We start from the raw sequence: 23,191 nt of genomic DNA, 5'->3' as shown, positions 1-23,191 counted from the left end.
ATAGCTCTCACCTCCAGAAAACCATTAACTTGAAAGAAAGCATATACTGTCATTCAAAAACTCTCTAATATTTCAGTCTCAAAAAGCAGAGTATTATTAAGATTCAGAGCGAGGCTTAACCATTAAATATTAAACTACCCATTTTCAAAGATGGCTTGCCAATCATTTKAAGAATCCAAGAATCAGAGAAGTGCATTTCTCCCACATCCTGTAGCGTAGTGCTAAAAATCTAGATTCAAACATAAGTCTTCACACATAGGCTCTATTAAGGTCTGCAGTACTGTCCCTCCTAGTAGTTACAGCTCCTGTTTTAAAACCAAGACTAGCCAGGAAAAGACAGAGAAGGCATCCCAATTACTCCACAGCATCTTGAAGAATGCAAGAGAGAAAGTTTGGATTTGCATCCATTTCACAAGATAGTTAATATCTTTTCCACATCAAACTAGTAACTCTGAGATCTCCTGCATTCTGTCCCATCTAGATTACAACCCAGAAAAAGTAGAAGTGTCATGATGAAACACTTAGATTTTTTTTAAAAAAAAATGTTCCCCCTCTGCTTTCACATATGAAAAGTCAGCTCGGTAAACCCAAGCTATTATTATCATTCAGCATGAATCAGAAACTGGATGGCTGTTGGTGTTCATTAATTTGGATCAAAAGTACAAGTCCTCTATCTAGCATTATTTCTGGTCTTTTGGTAACATTAGTAAAGTGTTGGCAAGGGCACTTTTGGCAAGAAACATGGCCAAACAACCAAAAAAGCCCGATAATAAAACAAACACAAAGCATGCAGTTATTAACTTGACGCAATCCAGCTTAGATAAGCCAGAGATGGCCCCAAATTCCAAAGTGCCCATTAAGACTAAATCATAAGTGTCCGATACACTGGMTTATAGACTCATGCAAGTTCCCAGCCTCCCTTCTTTTCTCTTCCCATCTCTAACATGGTCACCAAGTAGGTTATAGTTTCCTAATGACATATCTAGAGTGAGAAAAATCTTTGTGAAGTGGAAGAATTTATAGCTAATTAAAAAAAGTAAAAATAGCTGTTTGATGCAAATCTCCCATCTACTTCAGTTTGGAGGCAAAAATAGCATAAAGATGACATTAAGCTTCTGGAATTAATTTTTTTGGTCCTAGTAAGTCCATAGGACAAAAAAAAAAAAAACCCTATATACTGAAAGAAAAAGTCTCTTCCTATAAGCAGCTATTTAGGAGTAGACAGAGTTGGTCTTCACAGGTTTTCCCCCAGTAAACACCAAATCTTATAGAAGTCATCAGGCAAGGTGGTATCACAGACTCTTCCTGGGATCCACAGGGGGAGATCCAGTTTAACTACTAGATGCCATGCTTGCTTCTCAACTACCCAGTGATTTCTCAGGATTTTATAAGACTGTTCCTCTGCAATCAGCTCCTTTTCTGGTAAACCCAAACCTGTCACAACAGGCAAGGAAAGACTTGATCAAGAATGACCCAAGTCATTCACGGAAGGAMATCTGCACTGTGGCTACAGCAATTCTTGCGGCTTCCCAAGCTTGAGTTGATGGCAACATCAGAATATAAGTCTAAATCCACTACAAAGAAAGGAATGGTTATTTTCACCAAGTTACAAACAAGCCAAAAAAATACATATAAGTACCCTTGCCTACTTATCTGTATGCAAGGTAATGTTCACTGCAATTTTATGAAAATTACTTAGCTATAGAAAATACAAGTAGCAGATGCTTCAGCAATTAATTGTATTCCTTAGAAAATTAGAAAAAATCAACTATATTGAACAAGCAAAACAAAAACATTAAGTGTCAGTTGAAGAGTCTTTAAATTATAAACACAGAATACCACACTTAGAAGCATCGGGGGAAAACCTACCAATTTCCAACCACCTCCTCTCGTGCAGTGGCAGGGAGTTATGGTTTGGAGGGTGTTGCTTTCAAGGAAAGGACCAACTGTCAGCTGAAGTCAAACTGAAATTTCTGTCCCAATACAGCACCGCAAAACCATTTAACATTAATGAGGAAGAAATCTAACTCCTCACAGATCATTTGGAATAAACAGGGGATAACAGCCACCGCTTTGCTTTGAAATTCCACTTCCCACATTAACGTGACATAAGCAGCCATCCCTTCCAAAATAACAAATTGACTTATACAAAAAGGCATCAAACTTGGGGCTTTCCTCTTCTCCTACAATGGAGAGTTCTACATCATTCTTCATGTCCATGTTAGAAGACATAACAGTGTAAGCAAAAATGGGGTGAGCAAAATATTGATACAGGTTTTTTCATTTCACTTTAATTTGCACACCTTTCCATGTGCATCTCCTTAATTTGCAGAGACATTACAATGGGGTTATACTGTACAGAACTTTCTGATGCAATCCAATCTGATACATCAAAAAATAAATAAAAAAAAGAAGTGATGACATGATAACTGTGCTGTAAAGGAGGTGGCAAGGAACATTTTAATTTCATCTGAAAATCTGTCAGGACAGTTTTGTCATCACAAGCCCAGTTCCCTTCCTTTTTCATAGTACCATATACAATGCAATGTGAAAACCTTCCAGCTGAAGAGGATTAATACTGACACTTGATTTTTTCCCATGTATAAGTAATATTGGCTTCAGCAACAGCCATACACGTCATCTTTTATGTTGTATGACATCTAGAACCGATTTACAGAACCCTTCTTCTCCCAACAGCTCCACAGACCCAYGGAGGCAGAAAAGAAGTAGGAAAGAGAGACCTACGGGAGCACAGACAGTGATTAGAGGGAAAGAGGCCAGGATGGAAGGCACATCACACACCATGCCCAGCGCCTAGATTAATAGGAAGAGACCAGAGAACTGGAACGGAAAATAGCTGCGCGGGCGACCTTTAGCACAGGCAGAGCCACCCCTGAAAGGGAACCTTAGAAGGGGATGTGCTCAAAACACTCATCTAGGAAGGAGCGAACAGGCAACGGGCAGGCAGTTGACAGACTTAAGATTCCTGGGTAAGACTTAAAATTCTGCTGTTTTTTTTCCAGGTCGTGGGGGTCTTTTTGTGTGTGTGCTTTCTTGTTTAAATATCCTTTTGACCTGAATTTGCATTTCCTTATCCTTCTGTTCCTTTAATTAGATTAATGACTCTTTCATGGCACCCTGTAGGTGTTGCAGAGTGGCTGCTTTAAACACATTTGAAATGTTAATTAAAAATGCTAGCAGCTATGCTCTATAAGGAAAAAGCCTGGTACCATGAGACTGATGAAACATATCTGGAAAAAGTATTTAATATAGCAAAATAATCCTAGGCAATTGTCAAATAGCCCTTTCCCATAAACACTCAGTTAACACAGGCTTTAGGTGATCTTTTACTACAGAAAGATTATTCTAAGCATTTAAAACAGAACAGAGCAGCCCAATTCCCCCCTCTAATGGGGAGTCTTCCAGCATCTGAATGGCCTGGAAGTTTAGTTAGATAAAAGCAACGTAGTTATTTTTAGCACTCCACAGGCATAAAAATACAGCTCTAAACTGTGACCTACAGCTATGCACAGCCGAGCATCACATCATGCGGCAGCCTCAACTTTAGCTAGAAGCACATCTCCACTTGCTTCAGACTATCATGAGTCGTTTCGCTACCAACAATACCTTGGGATGGATTAAGCAACAAGCCTCCGAAATCGTTGCCATCTTTTCTCAAATTGCTGCCAGCAGCAAAACTCATTTGAGAGGTAGGAGACCTTAATGGACTTCGTGGAAAGTATTCGAGAGACCGTATTCGGTTAAATGGATTGCTGCTTCTCTCTGCTAAACAAAATGGAAAAGAACTTTAAAAGTAGAAAAACTTAAGCTGTCATATTCGGTACAGAAAGTCATTTTTCACAAGCATTGTTTGAGTAARTGGGAAAACTTCTTTTGCTTTCAGCAGCAACCTGGAAACTGGATATGCCAGAATAAGAGGTCTTCAAGCAAACTCACCTGAAACGCTATTCACAGACAACTGCAAAGGTAATTTGTGTTATTTATTCCAATCAGCATGCTGCATCTGTGTGATTTGTAACTAACTGCAATGTAAAAGCCTATTCCATCTTTGTTTGTTGAAAAAATTTAATTAGAAGGTACAAAAGTTTTAAAGAATTGAACATGGAATTCCACCACTTATCTTTCATTTAATAATTGTTAAAATGAAAGAATAACTTTAAATTATGTATTTTTAAACCCCCTATATTTCATCAAGATGACAAAATATTTTTGAGGGGAGGTACTTTTCTTCCTTCTGGTCTATTTAGCCAAGTAGATAGTTGTAGACGTTAAGTATTTTATGACTGTATCCAGATTTATAAAGTGTCTGATTTTACGACGGCTCGGTGACAAACTACCTATTTTTCCCCAAAGCTTAAAAATGCCACTTTTTGGCTGGATGAAATGGCCCAAAAATGATTCCTACAAATCCACGCAATATCCAGGATCGGAAGTAGTGACCAAAACCCTGCTGAGGGAACTGAAGTGGCACCTGAAGGAGCGCGAGAGGTTAGTGCAAGAGATCGAAAGCGGCCACCACGTCCAGAAGGCCGGCGTGGATTACAACTGGCTCAAGAGCTACCAGAATCCCCAAGCCACCATTCCAGCCACTGAGCAGCGGCAGCTCGAAGTCCTTTGCTCACAAATTCAACCCTGCCAGACTGGAACCGTTCTCAGCAGGTAATAATCTTGTATTCCTGTCCCCGAGTACTTTATCATAAGCAGAATATTTTTTTTCATAACTAGTTCAAACTTGCATTTTGCTCTGATCTCTCCTCCAAAGTGTGACCAATAATTTGTATGTATTTTTACAGGCGTTTTGTCATACACTAGGAAAGTTTTTTGTAAGCATTTTTCCTGGTCTAATCTCAAAGCAAAGGAAGTCTCACGGGTTTGAACATGTTGCCTCTTAATACTTCGCTTTTCTTCCTCTGTAATTTACCCCCAGGACTTATTGAACAATTAATTCAATAAGCAAAACTCAAATGAAGGCATTAATACAATGCATTGTTTTATGCAGAAACTTGGTCTCACTAACAACAAATCCTAAAAAAAATAAAACAAGCCAAATGAGTATTAAAAAGGTTACTGTTTTCAAATAATAAAAATCCATCTTATGAAGAAAAATTCTCCAGTGCCTGCATTTTAAATACATTTTTCTAGGGGTGAACAGAAAAGACAGAAAAAGCCTATGTGCCTTTTAAAGCCCAGAATGTACCTAAGGGCAAAGTCAGTTTAAATCAAGTTACCCAGATGGCTGGGGAGAGAAGGGAGGGAAGGAGGGAGAAAGGGAGGAAGATAATAAATAAATAAATAAGCAAAGCACAAGGCAATGCACCCAATAACAACAGCTTCCCTGTCTCCCTGTAGCTGGAGCCCGTCCAGCACCTTGTCAGAGCCCTTTCCTGTTTATAATCTTCTGGGGACACGAGGGAAAYGCAGCAGCCAGGAAATCAGTGGGACCAAAGGGCTGTGGTTTCCTCCTCCCTCGCCTTCCCCCGCAAKTTGAGTGAGGACTAACACGTAGGGGAGTTTTCAGCCCTGACAATTAGATTTCAGTTCTTGTTCGCTTCCAGATTTCGTGAGGTTCTGGCGGAAAACAACGTGCTACCTTGGGAGATAGTCTACATATTCAAGCAAGTCCTAAAAGATTTCCTTACTACCATCGAGCGGGAAAACCACCAAGAGCAAGCAGCAGACGGGAGGAATACGAACGGCCTCGAGCGCGTCGGCCCGCGCGGAGACACCTGCGACACAGCGGACAAGGACGAAATCCCCACAGTGTCCAGTTACGTGGACAAGAACAYGCAGAGCATGTTTCCCACCTTCTCCCACAGGATCTGGAACCTGCCGTACTACTACCCTTCAAGCTAAGGCGGCTCGGGTTCCTTCCACAAAGCTGTGCATCTGTTTCAGTTCCTCCGCTGCGCTCGCCACCCACAGACGTGAGAACCGTGACACGCTCCCGCCTTTGCGCCCAGTTCGGAGGTTCATATCCTTGATATTAGCCGGTATCCATTCCACAAGCTTTAAATAGAAATATTCCTCCTCTTCCTATTGTTATAGCTCCTTAAAGATGTTGTGTTTAAAGGTACCTTTAACCAAAAAATGTACTGTAGGCATTTCTGGGGAAAAGAGCAGGAAAGAACACACTGGAGCATCATTTTTCAGCCACATATCTATCTAGATGGCTAAAAAATAAAAGTGTTCCTGTATGTATATGTACATATATATAGATACGTACATGTATGCACACAGAGTATATATTTAAACAAGGACACTGCTGTCCATAACTTGGAATAGGATCTTTTTGCAAAGYGTTAGAAAAGATCTTTTGCTTAGTACTTGTCATAGGTTTTTTAGGTTCTAAGGGAACTTTATACTGTACAAGACAAATGCTTTAAAATATCAGTGATAGCAAATAAGTTGATAAACATATTTTGAACTGTTGTTTCCCCAACTTCAAGAATCCTAATTTCAGAATTATTATATATTCAGAAGCCATAGTATTCCGCATGTACTGTTTCTATAGTTCAGAATTGTTTCTCTAGACACTTTAACTGCATTTRATAACTAGTTCTTTATCCTTGAAGAAAATCCATAAATATTTTTATTTCAAAATACAAATAGTTGTACTTCATTTGATTTATTAGAAGTTACCCTGAGACCCAGGCTCTGCACTCAAATTCAGCATCAGACAGTACTTCTACTAGAGAGCAAGTCAAAAGATCATTCTAGAAGCCAAGACTTGATCATTTTAAGTTCGGGGATATCAACAAATTGTTATGTTTTTCTGTTGCATTTACACTCACTGAGAAATCAAAGTTTTAGGAGTTGTACAAGACTGGCTAGATAGGTAGCAGCTATTTTCACAGCAGATGATTAGAGAAGAAAAATATTAACCCCCACACACTGTAGTGTGTGAGCCAACCTCACGGAATTTCCAAGGGGGCTCCCATCAGCACAGGGAACAAGTTTTTGTGTATCCCATCTTCAGATCTTTATTAGTCTGCTATATTGTAAAAGAATAAAAAAAGAACAGGAGTGGCATCACTCAGCTTGCAGAAGGCACCATTTTGCGGACGCAAGGGAATGAAGCTTCCTAATGTTTTCTTTCAATACATCAAGGATAACATCCGGAGTTGTGCAAGTAGGCAAAGAACAACCAAGCAACAGMAATTTCCTTACTTCCCATATTTTAATCCCTCACCTCAAGAAAGACTTTAGTTATAATGCAAAATGAGTAGAGCAAAATAAATACTGCAGATCTTCATAAAAATAACAATACTATTAAAAAATCCCACACATTTGGCAAGCTTATAGTTCAAGAGTTTCATACAGCACAGGGAAACATTCAATATGCAAAATGGTCTCAAAAGTAATATTCTTTCTAAAGTGCTAGAAACAATGCCAGAGCAAATCAGTCTCTACAGGCTTACAACAGAATAAAGTTAAAAAGTACTGCCTTTTTATWGCTTCAAGTTAACAGCTGCCACCACTTTCAATGAGCCCAATACACAAAACTTCAAAAAACCGAACACTCACTCCTTAAACCTGCCCTCAGAGTTGACATGAGCTCCCTCCCTGCTCTCCTGGGGCACAGCTGTCACTAATCATTCCAAAACAATCCCAAAGCAGATCCCTGCAGGATGGCAGGGATGTCTGAAAGAGCATTTCTCACACGGACAGGGCTCTCCCAACTTGCAGCTATGCTTCAAGTACTTTCCCATAGAGAAGGGCAGTGGATGCAAGCGTATCAGTGCCATGAACAGAATTAATATTTCACTGAGAATTAACACCCACAAGGTTGCCTCCTGAAAATACTTCTTATTTGGTCAAGCGAGCAATGCTTCTGCAATGGAAATTCACTTAAATGAATTTTAAAACAGATCTGCTTCCACACTTTCCTGTTAAATAAAAACACATTCCTCCTCCAAAATGCAGAGCTTCAAAGTTCTATGATTGGAAGTTTGGGACACGTCTGGAAACAGATAGCTAAGCAGATTTACCTCTGATCAGAGCACAATGATCTCAACACTAATCCAGAAACTTACTCTTCATAAATTTCATTTTAATATAAGCAATAGAGGTCCTCCGAGCCCAAGAACAAGCATTAACAACTACATCTGAAGAACTCAGATTATGTGCTACGGATAAAGTAAAAAAGTGCCAAAGATCTAGATATCATCACTGATGAGCAATTTAATGTTAATTCTACATGAAACACTAAGAAAAATCTTGAGAAGGCTTGCTTACTTTTAAGCATATGATGAAACAGGTACTAAACCACTTTATCCACTTCTAGTGTTCACAGGGGAGCTTGAGGATGAAGTGCGAACTGGATCAATTACAGAAAAAAATAAACGACCTAAAACTGTGCAAATGCCTAAGAGCAGCTCTTTTCCTGCTAGCTACACCGCGTATTTCACATTCAGAGGGCAGTATCGTCACTGCAGGCTGTAACCGCTCCTTAGCTGAACATTCTTGCCCAAGAACTGTTTAAGTGCTTTTAACTTTAACTCAGGTGTGGGTTAAAGGAACACGATGTGACCTCCGAGTTCCTCATGCTCACCCAGCTGTTACTTGGGTTGATTTAGGAACTGGTTCACAAAAGCCATTCCAGGCACAGAGACAAGGGCCCTAATTTCAAAGGACAACAAGGCCTCCCACGTGCACAGGTGCTAGCACAGGTGCTAACACAGCTGTTTGCTTTTAGTCAAGGAAAAAAAAAGTGAGGGTTAACCTGCCRAAAGCTAGAAATCAAAGAGAGCACTCTTCACTACATTGTCTAGATCTTCCTTATCTTTTAAGCCTTTTGAAGGTTTTAATTTAAAAAGTAAGAATTTTTAACAAGGAATTTAAGGGTCCGAGTTTCTTTTCATGTAGTTAATAAACAACCTATTTAAGGATCAAAATTCCAAACTGAAATTCCTCTGAGAATTATGCCCATTCCCTAACAAACTCTATTACTAAAGCTGCTATATTAGAAGTGGTTAATTTGAAAAGATAAACTTAAGCACTGGAAAAGGATGCATCATTGTGGAGGCTGAAGTGAATGCATTTGTTTCTTTAAGAGAAAGGTCGAGCTTTTTGATCCAGTTAAGTCGTTTCAGCTTTTGGCAAGTTTCAAATACCTTTGGATTTGATTTTCTCAAGAAATGAGCAACAATTCTGGAGAAAAATATAATTGAATACTATGCTATAAGTGACTTCAACAAGAGGAAACAAGTTTTGCTTTCTCTTTTTTAATGTCTTTCTTGAGAAGTCAGCAAATAAAACATAAGCCATTCTTTCTGAATGAAAGTCTCAATAAAAGTCTTCAAGTTCTGCAGCCGGTATCCCCATTGCACACAAGCTCCCAGAACTGTGAAACAAAATCCTACCTTCTTCATTTGGTGGCAGCACAAAAAGGCACCATCCGTGCTTAAAAGAATCCATGTTTAAAATTTGAGTATGTAAATAAGGTCAAGCAACTCCTGCCCAAGTTCTTCTCTGAGAATTCACAGGTTTCATTGATTAAATAGTATTAGCAATTTTCCCCAAAGCAACTGCTTGGTGTAATGACTATTTTACCAGAATTACCAGACACCAATTACCAGAATTAACACATACCAAGCTTGCTTCCTTTGGGCATTTCAGTAAGGCAATACAGACATTAGCGTCATGACCCTCCCTGCTGAGTCCTAGAACATCACCACAGATTACTACATTCTGAGAAAAAGCATGTAAAACATTCAAGGGATCTATATTCACAGGKAACACCCTTCAAAGATAGGAATGAGGATCACACCACTGCTTTCCAGGATTCACATAAAGCATCTTTGAAGCAGGTTCCTGGGACAATCTAAGTGGTCTCTATGTAAAAATCCTTTAAAGGGAAGTGTTCAGTGCATTACTTAGCACTAAAAATTAGCTCTAAACGGGAAATGCACTGGTTTTCTAATTTTCAGAATACCTACAGCTAGGGAGGATCTGTGCTACTGAATGCTATGAACTGAAGGCTTTTAAACATTCATAAGAACCTAACAAGCATTTCTAGGATGATCAGGGTATGCAGAACTGAACTTCCCTTCTACCATTGCCATTCTGACAGTGGAGGGAGGTTATTTGTAACTACCATACATGATATTGCTTAACCATTGCCAAACTGTAGGCTAGAAGTGAACACTAAAGGAAAAAGGAGAAAAAAAAGGTAAGAAAATATATATACAGCTACATAGTATGGTTTACATAGCATTACTTTATAAAGATATGGTAAATTGCCACCCTAAGCTCATTAACAGAATTATGCAGCAGGCAACATCCAATCAGTAGATGTATGTGCTTACAAACTGCAGTACAAATGGAAGATGTAGCTACTCAAAAGAGCAGCACTGAGCTACCGATCAGGTATGGAACACTGACTGGTGTAGTAACTAGTCTACTTTAATACAGTTTGTGGAGCCACTCAAAAAACCAACCACTGCTAACACCAGGTGAAACTCTTCAGGAATTGTAAGAAAAAAAAAACTCTGCCTGAGCTGGAGCTGCTGCACATTGATTCAATAATTAAGCACACAAAGCACACTCTGCAAGAGCACTATTGCCTGGTGAGCAGTTCTTTTGCTCGTGAGCCTTTATTTGTGGTTACAGCACTGGACACACATCCTTAGCTCCACACCAGAGASCAGACCAAGGGTTTGCCAAGGGTAATAGGTCTTGCCACATCCGCACAGCRGCATTAAAGCACTCCAGAGAAGTCACTTTGTACATGTAAACTCCATAGTGATGATTCAGMTAAGGGATAACTAGGAAAGTAAATTTAAAAAATAATTAAAAACACCAAACAAACAGCCGCACTCACTCCACAGCCCCCACAGGCTCCTGCGCAGCAAGTGCAGGGGCAGGAGGGCTCCGCGGGGCGTCCGCCTTGACGCCCAGGAACTCGGCGGCGGGCACGGCCTTGCCGATGGTGAACCAGTCGTTGATCTGGTCCAGGGTGAGCTTGCGCAGCATGATGGCGGCACGCACGACGCCACGCGACGTCGCACCACCACCACGACCTCTCCTGCCACCCTGCCCTTCCCGCCTTTAGCCAGGCCCCGCCCCGGCACGTGACGCACTCGTGGCACCGCCCCCTCCCCGCCCACAGGGTGACGTTAGCCCTCCAAGGGCGGGGCGAGGCSTCTCGAGGAGGGAGGCTCTGCGCAGGCGCAGTGCTGCGCCCCGGGCGCGTTTCCCCTCCCGCGCGGGAGGGGGCGCTGCGGTTCGTTGGTGTTTCCCCTCCCGGCGTGCCCCGCGGCGGCGGCGCAGGCGGTTTCTCGTCGGTGACCTTCGCTGGCCGCGCCGCACCCGTCATTCACGGTGGGTCCCGGCGGGTCCCGGCCCAGCGGCGGGGACGTCCCGAGCGTGGAGCGGGGCTCAGGCCGTGCCCTTACCCGCTACGGAGGAGCTAATGGGCCGGGGTCGGCCCGGCCCGGCGCGGGGGAGCGGGAAGGAGCCGCAGGGCTGAGAGGAGGCCAATGTCGCCTGCCTGCAGGGGGGACTGGGGAGAAAAGAGCAGCCGTGGGGCCCGTTGTGGCCTTGCGGGAAAGTGTCCACGCGAGCCCCAGGCCTTAACGGATSGGCGGGTGTGCCCTGCGGCTCTGCTCGCCCGGGGCTGCAGGGACAGGAAAGCCCTGTGCTCGATAATAATTTCGATTAAAATGTTTCTCTATGGGAGAGTGAGCGTAATTGGGAATTAGTCTGTGTTCATATTTTCATTTCCTTTAAGATCCTTTTGTTTTTTAGGAAGCTCCTTTTTTTTTTCTCAAAAAGTATTGACATTGATTGCCCTTGCATCTTTGCTGCTGCCAGCCAAGGAATGCTTTGCATTTAGCAATAGAAGATGAGTGAGAGTTTGATCTCATAGAAGTTTGCAAATCCGCTTTTCCTTCCCGAGACGTTTTGTTTTTCTGTTCATGTGGCTGCTTTCTCTGGGTTTTATTATGTTGGGTGAAATGCTAAGGTGGACTGTAATATAACCCACAGCACTGCCATGTATTGTCACATAAATCATAGAATCACACAGAATCACAGAATGTATGTGAATGTTTTGTACAAAAGAAAGAAAAATTATATTAGATATTTTTTAAAATAATTATCTTTGCTCTACTTGATCCAAAGCTAGATCCAAGGAATAAAGCAYATTGATAGGCTTATTGTTGTGGGACATATTTTAAAGATGATACAGAATTCCTGATTGTTATTTAATAAGTTTTCCTATGATTAGTAGAAACCACTGTGTTGGGAGAAAAGTCTTAGCTATGCAGGAAAAAGGGAAGGAGACTTGATAGCTTAAGGACTACCAATTTGTTTGGATAAAGGCTTTGTCCTTCAGGAACATGAAAAAAAACTGTCACTGACAGAGTGATGAGAATAGGGCCTGGCTTTGCTGCTTGGTAAATACCCCACAGCYTCTCATCAGCTGTAATGTGTTCATTTTTTTCTTGCATTAACTCCTGAGTTGTAGTGCAAACTCTGAGTTCTCATTAATTTGCTTGGAATAAATACCATGGTCCTGCAGGTCCTGGAATATTTAAATCATTAAGCTGCTGAGATATATATATACACACATATATATATACACACATACACATGTATATATGTGTATGTATATATGTGTATGTATATATATATATATGTGCGTACCAAGTATATGTGTATGTATGTGTAATGGGTAAGAATATAGTTCAAAAATTCACCACTGGAAAACTTCTTTTAACTTGCAGATGTTTGAGAGCATGATTCCAAAGTCAATCAGAGCCATGAAATTCTACTACTCTACGGTTTATCAAGAAATATGGGTTGGCGTAGCATTAACGGCTTAYGTCTATTACAAAATTTCATATGGTGGTAAGTTACTATAGTCATGTAAAAAATAAGTCTTTGTTCGTCTTTATTACAAATGCTGCTTTGTAGATTATAATCTCCATGTAAATAATATAGGACACTACATTGTAGAAGAACTTAGGTTGAAATGGAGGTCTSGAGGTCCAAATCTCTGCTCAAATTAGTTAAATCAGATTGTTCGTGGCCTTATTCAGAATTCAAATGATTGTTTTCAAGGATGCAGATTGTACAGCCTTTTGTGACTGTTCTTCTTGCAAAGATTTATTTCTTATATCTGTCTTATCACTCAGTCTTTCAAGAAAGTAAGAAAAATGGGTGTGTATAGCATGGTATATAAATTATAATGGCAGATTTTAAAGTGATCTGTGTTCTTACCACCTAGATTTACATTCATATATTGTGCATGTATCCATATATTGTACTAATGTATGGTATATATTCTAATAGTAATCTATAAGTATATAKTCTAGGGAAAACCACTTTTACTCTGTAAGAGTCTCAGTACTAAATACATGAAGTCCTATTTAATTAATATGCAATTTTAAAAAAGAAAGGAGGATATGAACTATAAAAAGTATATTTTGTGCACTTTTTCATACTTAACAAATCATTACTAACTTCAACTGTAAAATGTAAATAGAGAATACATTCAACTTGTTTTTTTTCTTTCAGGCAAAAAAGCCGTGGCAGATAGTAAGTATTGAAAGTCATGTTTTTTTTTCCCCCCCCCTTAATGAGTGCATTACAATAGCCCAATATATTTAAGTAAGTTTGAAATTTAGGTAATGATTTAGAAAACATTTAAACATGACTTCAAAATACATGCTTCTGGCTGTATTTATTGGTGGCATTACCTGAAGACATGTGTGAATATAAATTGATGCTACCTCTCTTTTTTTTTTTTTTTTTTTTAGGTTTTAGGGGCGGTATGGAAATCGCATGTTTTTATCTATGTGGGAGGAGGGGCTGTAGAAACCTTTAAGGAACTCCATCTACCCCCCCAAAAAAATAAAGTTTGTTAGGTGGGATAAATTTTAAGAGTAACTATTGTTTTAGCTGCCAAGAAACAAATAAGTTTGAATTTCTAAGGAAGTTTCCAATATGCTTAAGGAAATAATGTATAATAACTATTAATAATATAAATAATCTTTAATTTAGAAATATCTATACCAAAATGGGTGAAGGGTTGAAGTTTGCCCCTAACAAAATTTTCAAACTTAGGAAAAAGGACTCTTAATGTGTCAGCTAAATGTAACATGGGTGGACTTGATGGGGGACGGAACAGTTAAATCTTCCAGTTCTTAGATGCAGTGGACTCATTTAGGTTCTGAACTATATTCCTGAGTTGATTTTGAAGTTTTGTTTGGTTTTGCCTCTATTGTGTGAACAGTCTAAATCATGTCTTTGTTTCAGAGCCCTCTGGTGCCGGCCATCATTAAAGATTTCTTTTCTTGGGAGTATGAGCTTGGTGATTCATCATCTTTGCTGTAAATGAAGCAAGTTACCACCATAGGGATGTTAATATAATTCTAGAACTGTTCCTAGTCCATCTGCTATCCTTGCAGAAAGAATAAAGCTATGGAGTAAGACAGAATTAAACACGTTGAACAATGTATTCTGGAGTGTATTTTAAAATCTGATGTTTAGAATATGCGATTTTTATTCTACACAGTTCTTTCTAGTTCAGTGTTAAACTCCCACAATAATACTTTAAAAAAGACCAAATTTCTGAAACTAATTTTTAATACAATTAACGAACATTTTACATAAAAAGGTGAAGCCTTAGAGTTTCTATTTTGTCTAGAACCACTTTTTTAAAAAAGGCCAGTTAAGATTATGCAAAATGTGGGATAAAGCTTTGACGGCTTTATCATCTTGCAGTGCAATATTTTAGGCTACAAAAATGATTTATTTTAACTTTATGCTTTTGAAGAATTTTTCTGTCTTACAGAAGTCAGTTTTTAGGTGTGTACATACTGACTATGCATACTAAGCGTGCATAAGGCATAAGCCCAAAATTTTACTGCATGTCATCATTTGTTTAAATTTAGCCTAATCTGTTTTATAGAAGATTAAGATGCTTAAGTCATTGTAATGACTTCATGCTTACGTGTGTCTTTTTAACTTCTGAAACATTCTRAACCTTCCAGCTTGGTAAAGTCTTGGATTACAGTCTCTCAAACTGAAGAATCTGGCCATAACTTAAATCTTGTGTATTTGCATAGTCAAGAACTCAATCACCTTGCTTGCTGACGACATGGTAAACGTTCCAACACTGCGTTGCCTTTAGTTTCTTCCGCATCTGCACTCTTAATTATACTTAAGATATGTACCTACTATCAGTACATGGAGATTCCTCATCACATCACTTTTTGATCCGAAAGCTGTTGAGCATTAATACTGACATGGGTTGGGTCCATTTAAAAAAAAAAAAAACAACAAACAGTTGTTTCAATATAAAGGCAAAACAAAAGGCAGAGGCAYATATAATATTAATCACTTAATTTGGAAAGATGATAACTCCTGTAGATTCTTGACATTTTTCCATCTGCTTCAGTTTTCCATCTTTCTGCATCTTTTCTTGGTATATCTTAGAAAAGAGCTGGTAAGGATAGAATCAGCTAAATGAGAGATGTTTTTTTTTTCCCTCTTTATCTGTTCTTGCTATTTTTTTTTCCAATTCAGAATGAATGAGTGAGAGGTACAAGGAACGCATTGTTTGTTTCTTCACAATAYAACCGAGTGCCTCCAGAAGAAGAGAACAGAAAATACAAGTAGAAGAAAATGGAGTGTCAGATGACACATGCTAGCTAGTGGTTATTACAGGGTGGGTCGCAGTTGTGGTAGAGCTAATAAAGGGTTCAGATGGAAAATTTATGCCAATTACTGAGATTTACATTTGTGATGCAAATTTATCATCACKGGGCTAAGATCCTACACTTATTTCAAATGACCTGCTTTTAGCAACTTTCAATTACAGGAGCTAGGAAAAAAAAAATTGTTATAGGATTTGCTTGATCTAAGTTACAGCCCAGGGCACTGCAACTGAGTTACATCAACATGCTCTCTTATCCCTTKGACATTAGTGGAAAAACAGGTGAAAAGCTTCTGTTAAAGTGCCATAGGAACACAATTAACAGCAATTTTAGATAAAACTTAACCTACTTCAACTCTTAATGCTCCTTTGATATCTGTATTGGCTTCCCAAATTTTCTAACAGAGGAAAAAAAGCAGATGTGGGCAACCTTGTCTGGATTATGAAAACATGCAAGTCTTAATTAATGCTATCTGCACCTGAATTGTTTCCATTTGCATTTTTGTAAGTTTTTATATTTTTTAATATTTTCATGCAAAATTGCATTTTTGTGGCAAATTTGTATGAAAACTTCAGAATATTCCTCCTTTCAATATATTTTTTCCACTTGAATAGGACACAGAGGAAGGCAATTAACATTCAGTTGCTGTCAGGTTTATACTACAGCTTCATTCAGAATCAGAGGTCAGCCCAGCCAAAGACTGCTGTATCACTATCAACATACTTGAAGTTCCTCACTGCTCAAGCACGCTAGACAGTGTAAAAGGCAATAAAGTAATCAAGGTAACAGGAAAAGCACAATTTTTCATTTACCGTGAGCAGTGGAGGAAGGAATCAGGAGCTTTCTTTGCAGCACTGGCATCATAAAGGTAAYGATCATCACAGCTCAGTGAGACACTGGTGAGCAAAGGTTTGCTGCTGGTTGATAAATACATACTGTGTGTATTTAGCTGCTGTCTTTACACTGCTGACATCTTTAAGGGGGAAGGATTACACATTTTTTTTTTTGTGCCTAATTTCTTGCCTGAGATAAGACATTGGCAATGACCAAAACTGACCATTTACAATGCTAGTGGAATGACACAATCCTCTTCTGCAAAGGTTGAAAGTCCASTTACTGCAGTTATCACCCTGACCAAGTTTTGCTATGATGTGTCTTTTTTTAAAAGAATAAATATTGAACATGAAGAATCACAAATCATGTTCTATTAGTAATGAAATATTCATAATATTTCATCATGCTGTCTGCTACATGGTGTTTTCTTATCATACCAATACTTTTAGGTTTGCCCCTCCATGTTGCATCTGGTTTATCGCTAGGATGATTCCTCTAGAACTCTGGAATTTCTAGAGCCTTTTCAAGACTTAGAGCTATATCTTGTGCATGCTAATAGAGTAGTAATACTCTAATACGCTGGAGAAGCAGCAAAAAATAGTCAGAGCCAAACAAACATGCGTCACAGAGCCCAACCTATCTAACCTCTTTAATGGCTAACTTGGGGAACAAAATCCTATTGGGTGTTCACATTAGGAGCGAGGATGAATAAAGTTGCAGGAAATGATCTAAAGTGACTACAAGAGCTGAACGAGTTTCGTCTCTATCTGAATCACGATAGCAAAACAGGCTAAAGTCCAAATAGCCCCTGACACAGAGCTGGTGTGTAGATGTGTACTTCCAGTCCCCAAGGAAAAGAAACTCAGGTGGCAGTCAGTTAGACACAAATGACTATATGTGACATCACCTCCAGATGGCTGCAATGAAACTAAGTGAGGAAATCAACTCCTGAAATCTCTATTGTTTCATTCACGGAAATCTGTGAAGCTACGAGGAAGGAAAGAAGAGTAAGATAGGAGATTCCCTTAGGCATTGAATATGCTGGCTAACAATTTGGTAAATGGAGGAACAAGAAATTACAGGATAGTTCTTGAACATCAAGCTCTTCATACTAAAATTGCATGACCTTTAGCAACTGACATTTAACAGCTCATATTCTCTTTAAGAAAAGTCATGTGATTTTGATTTGCTAATTCATGGAGAATTTTTAAAACAAGAATTTCCTGTATTCTGCTGCATTGCTGCAGGCAATCTGCTTGAAGAGAATGACTCTTCCCTAGCTCAAAATGAGCTGACCACCACAAGAATGGATTCTTTAGAAGTTTTAATTAAACTCTGCCAAATTAACTGTGATTTCTCTGACTGTGGTTTAGCTGGCTGAGTACTTTGGCAGCTCAGCAGCCTGTGGATTTTCCATTCCTACACCACATTACATTGCTTCTCGTAGTGGCATTGCTGCAATTGTGAATCAACTTGTGATCAATCAGTTTTTAATAATTATCTACTGGTTTTCTCCTACATAATAAGCATTTGTTTTTCTATTTTAATTTGGATCCATTCCCTGATCCTATTTATAGCAAAACTTTTTTTTTCTTCCAGAAAAGGGATAGAATCAGGATTTTCCCCTGACCATTCACTCCTGTGGTTCTCTCATGTCAACATAATCCTTAAATAATTTAATGCAAATTTCCTCCTCACACCCAGCTACCCACATGATCAAAGTACTGTCTCTCCCATAGGAACTGTCATCGCTGTCAACACGCAAAGCAATTCAAGTAATGCAGAACCCCTCCCTGTTTACAAATCAGGAATGTCAGCACGTGCTTCAGCAAAAATGTAGAAACTTGCTTCCTTCCTCTGTGACAGCATGTTCTTTTCTCTAAAAGTATCAGTTGGAACAAAAGAACAATCTACTGYAGGGAAAAAAGCACAATTAAACCACAGTATCTTAATGCTCAATGCTTGCAGAAAGATTACTTTCAGGTTTAGTAATAAAGGCAAAGTTTGACAGTGTTCCTTCAAATCAAAAATAGTACTGGTTATCAAACTGAAAATCTTTTTAATCTGACCTTCAGAAAGCTAAAGTAACTGTACTTGTTTTTAAATTGGTATGACCTTTAACTATTTAATACCGATATCCTAATAGCAATTCCARCTATTTGTTAGACAACAGCAGAGATTTCTCCAGAGCAAATGAACTATTTGGTAGGAAATGATAATAGGAATTCTGTGGGTGGTAGAAGTACAGCAATATATTGAATGAATCCCATCTGTGATGAGTACTTCTGCCTACACAGATTTTTTCTACAGTATCAGTTGTAGCCTTCATTTCTTGTTTTAACCTGCTGTGTTTAGCATACTTTGGTTAACATTAAGAATTGGTACAATTAAGGGGAATTCTTCAGGTATGAAGAACTGTTGTGAGGTATTTCAGATGGAATGCTATATAAACAAGAGAAACATCAACAATTATGCTATGAATGCAACAAGAGTAATATGGAGGGGAAAAATGAAATCAAAAAAATGGTTAAAGTACAAACAGACACTAATACAGGACCAAGGATACAGGGAAGCGTTCTTTTTTCTATTTCACCAGAAGCATTTCCATACTTACCTTGTGAATATCTACAGCAGCCTTAAGCTATGCTCACACAATTAATGACTTTTTTGGTGATACTTTAGGTAGCTTTTAATTTGTACACAGAAATAAATAATAATTTCTTTTTTTCTCCTGAAATTATAGTTACTTCCTTCTAATTCTTCATAAATCAGACTGTATTCCATGCAAGAAAATTGAAAAAAAGATTCAAGTTACTTTACTTTGTGCTGTAGTTTGACCTTTTACAGAATAGAAATACTGGTTTTGTATTTGAGGAAATAGACAAAGCTTTGAAGAACCCTCTAATCATCTCCAAGAAACTATGTTAYTATTTTGCATATTCATCCATGATCAACACAGTCCTTTCCATTCTTTTCAATCTGAAGCTTAGCTGCATAATGCTGTGATATCTTCTTTCAGTAAATTAGCCTAAAATAGATTGTAAACACACTCTGCAGGTACCTTTTTCTACTGTAACTATTTCTAGGTGTTGTCACTGAAACATTTTTAACAGGTCCATCAATGGACTCATATTGCTCTACTTTTGATCCTCCTCTGTTTATCCTGCTAAAAATTTCAGTAAGCCCTATCATAGGATCACAACAGTAACATTAAAAATATTTTAAAATATGTTTCTGGTTCTGGTCTGGAGGTTTATGATCCAAAGCCACTTAATAAGCACAAGCAATTTGTCTCATTGATGTTCCTAAGACTACTGAGGATGTACAACATCATTACTTTAACAGAAAAGCAACACTTACACAAAGAATTAGAAACGGTGAACCTTAAGAGTAGGGAAGGTACAAACACAGAATATTTGTAAGATGAAAGGCACATTATTGCAGACTTCTTAGATTACATCTGCTGGTCAGACTATTTGAGTGCTATTTCAGCATGGATGGGCTCAGTCCCAAGAAAGTCCCTATCTTTTTTCTCCCCTAAAATTTTAGATACACCCAAAAGAAAGTGGTATGCAAGGAAAAGCGAAGGACTGAAACACTATTCTATTAYAATTAATGTTTATGCTAATACCCCGCTATCTGGCTAGTCACAGATGCCTCCATTCATTAGACAGAAAGAACGATTTTGGAAAGAAATCTTGAGTGCTGAAGTGGTTACAAGCCTAAAGGTGCAAACAGAGAAAACCTCTCCCAAGACCTTTAACTTTCTGTTTTTGTCTTCCCCACCCTTTCTAATATTGTTAGTGGTTTCATCATTATAAATTACAGGGGAACAGAACAAGATTTTCCTTCYGTAAAAAGGACAGTACGTAATCTCTCTTATAAGGCTCTATCTTCTGTACTAACGAGCTACAAAAAAAAMCCCCAATTTGTACAAGAATTTCATTACAATGTATAAGAATATACTGCCAATGAGGCTACAGCATTCTCTCCTATTTAACATTTTTTTGCRTCATGTGCTTTGGCTTATGCATACAAGTTGTGCTATTGTTTAAAGAAATAACATGTCTAATCCACTAAATGCAGGGCTGAAACACATGATGTATCAGACACTCCAATCCCCAGGAAGTGTAGAAGTGTACACAGCTCTAATATATACAGCTCAGACAGCTTCACTCTTGCTTTAATTATTATACTTCTTTTCAGGATGATACACTGAGTGGATTGTGCTGTGTAAACTTTACAACATTAGTCACCTAGTCCAGCATACCATGCTTCGTAATATTACAAGGTAGGGATGAAAAAGTATCTTTCTCCTGTTCAYGCTTCTCAAATACTGTATACACAACACACATCAAAGTGTTTCCTTCAGATGATTATTTATAGTTTATCTCTGAACAGGTTTGGTGAGGTTTGAAATGCACTGGCAGCATATGAATTCAAAACTGCAACATATGACTACTTTTCAGTATGAATTCCTTATTATTGCAGTTTTAGGAATTAGGCTTGTTTCTGAAATTAGTAGTTACTTGAAGCCATAATAACAAGTTAAAATATGCTTCTGACAAATATATATGCTTATTTTGCACAATATTTCACTAACAAGATTTTGAACTACCGTCTGTGCAATTCTTCTCAAWTCACTTTATTCTTTGTGATTTTATCATCTGTTACACTGCACCTGCAAGTAACTGCATGGCAAGGTTACAAATAGTTACTCGATTTGACTTCTATAATTGCTTACCTACTCCTGGCCAGTTCCTTCTAACTGCATTACAGCAAACACAAAAAATAATTGCTGAAAGGACAAATATATTCTGTAATAAAGTAATCCATCCAGTTATTCAGAAAGGATATATTATTGTCTTTTGGTAAACAAACATATAAAAACCCTAAGACACCTGTTCATATTCATTTTTTAGAGATTTTTTTCCTGCCTTCAAGAGGAAAGCCATCCTAACTTTAGCCATCTAAAAGCCTGCTGTCTAATCTGACCTAGCCATCCAGGCTCCATCCTTAATCAATAGAGAGATAGGCACCTTCAAAGACCAAGACATTCAGATAGGGGGATGAATATCTCAGGATGGAATGAATTGCCTGCAGAACTGCCTCTCTCCTTTCTCTCCCCACTGCAATTTATCTACAGAAGGAGGCTAGATGACTAATTTAGACTACATGCCTAATTTTTCAATTACTGAGGTTGGATGAGATATATCCCACCCTAAATGTTTTACCTCTGAGAATGCTTCTTTCTAGCTATAAATAGAAAGTACCTGCTATTTAAAGTAATACCACATGAAAAGAAAGTAATTTTTAAATTTAAATTATTTGTGTGACATCTCCAAAGACTGAAGCTATTTGCCTATGCTCCAGAGAAGCATCTTCCGGGTTAATGCAAAACTGAAGAAAAATGGTATCTAAGAAGGCAAGAAAGCTATACACAAAAAAAGAAACAAACAAACCAACCAAAAAGTAGTAGGTCAGACATGATAGTTTTTAAAAAATCAATAAACAGCAGCCTTTGAAAATGTGGTCGTTATGCTCTTGAAGAACATAAACAGGGATTGGGACAATGTCAAAAGAGCTTTTAAAAATCTCCTTAGTTTTCCATGTGTGTTCTTGGGCACCTCTGCTTAAGAACGTTGTACATGATCACGTAAAAGGCCTGCCAGTTTATTAACTGCAGTTAAAGTTTCTTTTTTTTTCCCACTAAATATGAGTTAAATACAAATCTATTTTGATGTATGTTTATTAATACTTCAATTTGTAAAGCTATAGAGCATTTCTCTGTGGTTTTCAAGTACCAAATGGAGCATAATTCTGAACTACACCAGTTCGAATTTATATCAAGAAATCAGCACAAGCTTTAGTATTTGGAAACAAATAATTTGGGTTCTGCATCTATACCARTTCCTAATTCTGTTATCTTCTCAGCAATTACCAGGTCATGACTGCTTTCACACRACCTCACTCACCTGAAAAGGCAACTTGCAGGCACTGTAGGTCCTTCGGCCAAGCAGCATAATCTCTGTAAACTAAGAGCAAGGCTTTGATGTGGAAATGGATAATGGGGAAAAAAAAAATAAATATGTGATTATAAGTTAGGATTTTTCTGCTTGCAGTAAACAAACCTTCTATATACACTAGAAGTTGGAATCAAAAGGTTTTATAAGGGTTGCTGTGTCCCTTAACTGGTAAAAATGTTGATTCTCAGAGAGATGCTTCTCCAGGTAACATGCTGGTAGTTAAAGTCTTATCCTTCATAAAGATCAGCTAGGTTTTTACTTTTTGCTTTTCTCATTTCCATGGGAAAASAGGGGTGGGAAGGGATGAGGCGTGTCCTCCTCTCCAAGGGAGGCAGCAGTGGGAGCGTGAGCAGGCCAGCGTACAAAGCGCCTTCCTTGCCTCCTGAAGACGCGTCYTCGCCGTCCAGCATCCAGTCTGTCCGGTTGCCGCACTGGCTGCTCCTGCAGCTGCCAAGGGAAAGCGTCGCAGAGACTCCTGCACTTTCACACTGCAGGACGCTCTTCCAGAAAAGASGTGCCCGGGCGCAGGGCTGTCCCTCCTAGGGCCGCGTCCCCTCAGCTGCCATTTTGACTGCAACCCTCCCAGTGCAAAGCAGGAGTAACAGTAACGCGTTTACTCAATTTTAGACTTTTTCTAATCTGCGA

At 38.7% G+C, this 23,191-nt stretch overlaps 3 protein-coding genes across 4 annotated transcripts in view; 2 read left to right on the top strand and 1 right to left on the bottom strand.

Moving 5' to 3' along the window:
* Positions 1 to 11,026, bottom strand: part of TDRD9 (tudor domain containing 9) — a 61,057-nt gene extending 50,031 nt beyond the window's left edge. For both annotated transcript variants that reach the window (XM_026048686.1, XM_026048687.1), the window contains exon 1: positions 10,844 to 11,026. In XM_026048686.1, the coding sequence (XP_025904471.1) occupies positions 10,844 to 10,995 (152 nt within the window). In that variant the 5' untranslated portion in view covers positions 10,996 to 11,026. The remainder of the gene's footprint in view (positions 1 to 10,843) is intronic.
* Positions 4,382 to 5,874, top strand: RD3L (retinal degeneration 3 like). Its single transcript, XM_026048688.1, has 2 exons — positions 4,382 to 4,680; positions 5,577 to 5,874. The coding sequence occupies exons 1-2, from the start codon at positions 4,382 to 4,384 to the stop codon at positions 5,872 to 5,874; spliced, it is 597 nt and encodes a 198-aa protein (XP_025904473.1).
* A 261-nt stretch (positions 11,027 to 11,287) lies between the features above and the next one.
* Positions 11,288 to 15,072, top strand: ATP5MPL (ATP synthase membrane subunit 6.8PL). Its single transcript, XM_026048707.1, has 4 exons — positions 11,288 to 11,343; positions 12,750 to 12,873; positions 13,543 to 13,563; positions 14,284 to 15,072. Exons 2-4 carry the CDS (start codon positions 12,750 to 12,752, stop codon positions 14,307 to 14,309), a joined length of 171 nt encoding a protein of 56 aa, XP_025904492.1. The 5' UTR covers positions 11,288 to 11,343; the 3' UTR covers positions 14,310 to 15,072.
* The last annotated feature ends 8,119 nt before the right edge of the window (positions 15,073 to 23,191 follow it).

Source organism: Nothoprocta perdicaria, unplaced genomic scaffold (genome assembly GCF_003342845.1).
Source record: "Nothoprocta perdicaria isolate Ctin4 unplaced genomic scaffold, notPer1 scaffold_56, whole genome shotgun sequence".
In the NCBI taxonomy this organism is placed as follows: domain Eukaryota; kingdom Metazoa; phylum Chordata; class Aves; order Tinamiformes; family Tinamidae; genus Nothoprocta; species Nothoprocta perdicaria.
Note: the sequence above shows the minus strand (reverse complement) of the source record. Positions and strands in the feature narration are given on the sequence as shown.